The sequence below is a fragment of the Etheostoma cragini genome, chromosome 14 (genome assembly GCF_013103735.1).
Source record: "Etheostoma cragini isolate CJK2018 chromosome 14, CSU_Ecrag_1.0, whole genome shotgun sequence".
In the NCBI taxonomy this organism is placed as follows: domain Eukaryota; kingdom Metazoa; phylum Chordata; class Actinopteri; order Perciformes; family Percidae; genus Etheostoma; species Etheostoma cragini.
The window spans coordinates 24,177,932-24,180,315 of record NC_048420.1 but is presented as its reverse complement, the minus strand read 5'-3'; the positions used below and the strand labels follow the sequence as shown (position 1 = coordinate 24,180,315).

The following is a 2,384-nucleotide window of genomic DNA, read 5'->3' as shown; positions in this document are numbered from 1 at the left end:
CATAGTCCTCAGATTGGACAGATAGTCTAGCTAGCGGTCTGGATTTACCCTGCAGAGATCTGAGGACCAGGTAACCATGGTCCACAGAAATCAGCTGCAGGTTACAGCGCCGACACAGAGACAGAGGACGGGGACGGACATTGCTTGAAAAGACAAAAGGCATCCGGTGGAACTTCTTGGCGCACCGGAGCAATACCAGTAGTTGTAGAGTCCATATCTATAGATATACACTAGTGTTCGGTTAACTTGATGTTTGTCATGGCATTTAAAGAAATGTGTAGATTTGTGGAATCACGGCAAACTTTATTCCTGCTTCCTTCTCATCCAGACCATTTATCAGCAGGATGGTTTTAATTGAAAGATCCTCTCTCCTTTGTCTCTCCAAATCACAGATTCCAACTAGCCTTCATTTCTTTAATGATTGATGGAAGCACCGACTTTTCCATAAATAACATTGTGATAGAGTTCTTTAAAAAAAAAAAAAAGATCTTGTATTTGCACATTGGAATAGCTTTTAAAACATTTGACAACAGTTCCTGAATGGGCCGCTCTGTTCAGTGTAATTGTTTTTATACGGGCACCTACATCTAGAAACTTTGGAGACTTGCCTATCTCTAAACTTTTTAATTTCCCATCCTCCTCATTCCTGTGCTGACCCTGGCTCGACCTACTATAATAGCAGACGCAGTCTCTCTCTCTCTCTCTCTCTCCCTCCCTCTCTCTCTCTCTCTTTCTCTCTCTGCTGGTTTGTCTTTATTCCGACCTCGCGTATAATTGAGGTGAAGCCATAACTCAGGATAAAACAAAAAAATAAATGAGTAAAATCAGTTTCCGAGGGTAAATCAGAAGTGAGGTTAAGAGGCTTTTTTCGACCTTTGCTAAACCTCCAGAGGATTGGGAAGGAAGTCCAGGCAGAGCCTGAGGGATGTAGTGAGGGTCCGTCCACTTTATAATTAAAACTGAGAAGTCCAGGAACGGGGTTCAGACCCCCATGAGTGTCCGTGTGAGTGTGTGTGAAACCACTTACAAAATCCTAACTCAACTAAACCCTGACCCCCTTTATAACTGCAGCTCTTTGGCAGCCAGTGTTCCTGTTGTTATATTACCGTCTTGTTTCTGTTTCCTATCATCACATTAAAGGGACTATCACAGGTTCAAAGGTCTGGCTACACCACGGATGCATTCTGTGGCGGCTCTGCTAGGTAGTCTCTGGGAGGAACTAGTTCTGGTGGAACATTTGCACCTCGCAACAGAAAACGCCACATCCAACATTAAATAAAGTTAACTGTCAACACAATACAGTAACGTGGGCTATTTAAATTAGCTGATACATGGTTACACCTCATTATCTCCAACCAGTGGATCTCTGTGTGTACTTAGTCCACAACAATCCCACCAATCAGTCCCAAAGCGTCCCAGTTGGAGGTGACACTCTCAACATATTCTTTATAAAACATCCCAGTTAGAGGGAAAGCCGTCAAAGTATTCTTTGTTAATCTTTAATTTCAATTTCAATTTTATTTCTAGTATCAATTCATAACAAGTGTTATCTCAAGACACTTAGAGTACGTCTAGACCACCCTCCAGAATTTACAAGGACCCAACAGGTCTAGTAGTCTCCTCCAGAGCAAACAGTGCGACAGTGGCGGGGAAAAACTGCCTTTTAGGCAGAAACCTGGGACAGTCGTTCCCTGAAAGAACCAAGCAGACCGGCCTAGTTGCACCGTCCAAATGTTCTTCAAAACTTTGTCAAAAACAGTCATTTTACCTCGCAGAACCAGGAGCTGCTGGTCTACTGCGTCTACCGGTTAGTTTGTTCTAACCCTTTAAAACAATAATCCCTAACACACAATCTGATAAATCCAGTGTTGGAGGAGCACCAAACACAGAGCAGACTGTGTTCAGTTGACCTTGGTCCCCTTCCAGGACAGGGTGCAGTAAGACTTAAATACAGATGCAACTCTTCAGCATAGATGTGGAGGTTTACTATGTGTCCTTAGAGGTGGTTTTGGTCTGATCTCCCACCTCAGTACCGCTGACCCCGGCGAGGAACCTGCGTTTCTCCGACGTGGACCACAGCTCCGCCAGGCTCAGGTGGGACTCTTCCTCCAGGAAGGCCAAAGGCTACCGCATCATGTACGTCAAGACCAATGGAGTCCAGACCAATGAGGTGAGAGGATCATTACGGACATCAAGGTTCAGAAACAAATCAAAGTCTCAGATGTCAAGTCAAGACTACCTAAACCAAGACCAAGAGCAGAGTTTATCGAGAACAAGACTTTGAGGAGTTGAGACCGAGACAAGATCGAGACTTTGAAGGGTCGAGACCGAGTGAAAACCGAGACTTTAAGGAGTTGAGACAGAGACAAGACCAAGACTTTGAG

At 44.3% G+C, this 2,384-nt stretch overlaps 1 protein-coding gene across 1 annotated transcript in view; it reads left to right on the top strand.

Annotated features, from left to right (window-relative positions):
- Window positions 1–2,384, top strand: part of LOC117957217 (collagen alpha-1(XIV) chain-like) — a 146,732-nt gene that overhangs the window by 70,914 nt on the left and 73,434 nt on the right. Inside the window, exon 13 of the mRNA XM_034892813.1 lies at window positions 2,030–2,170. Within this exon, the coding sequence (XP_034748704.1) occupies window positions 2,030–2,170 (141 nt within the window). The remainder of the gene's footprint in view (window positions 1–2,029; window positions 2,171–2,384) is intronic.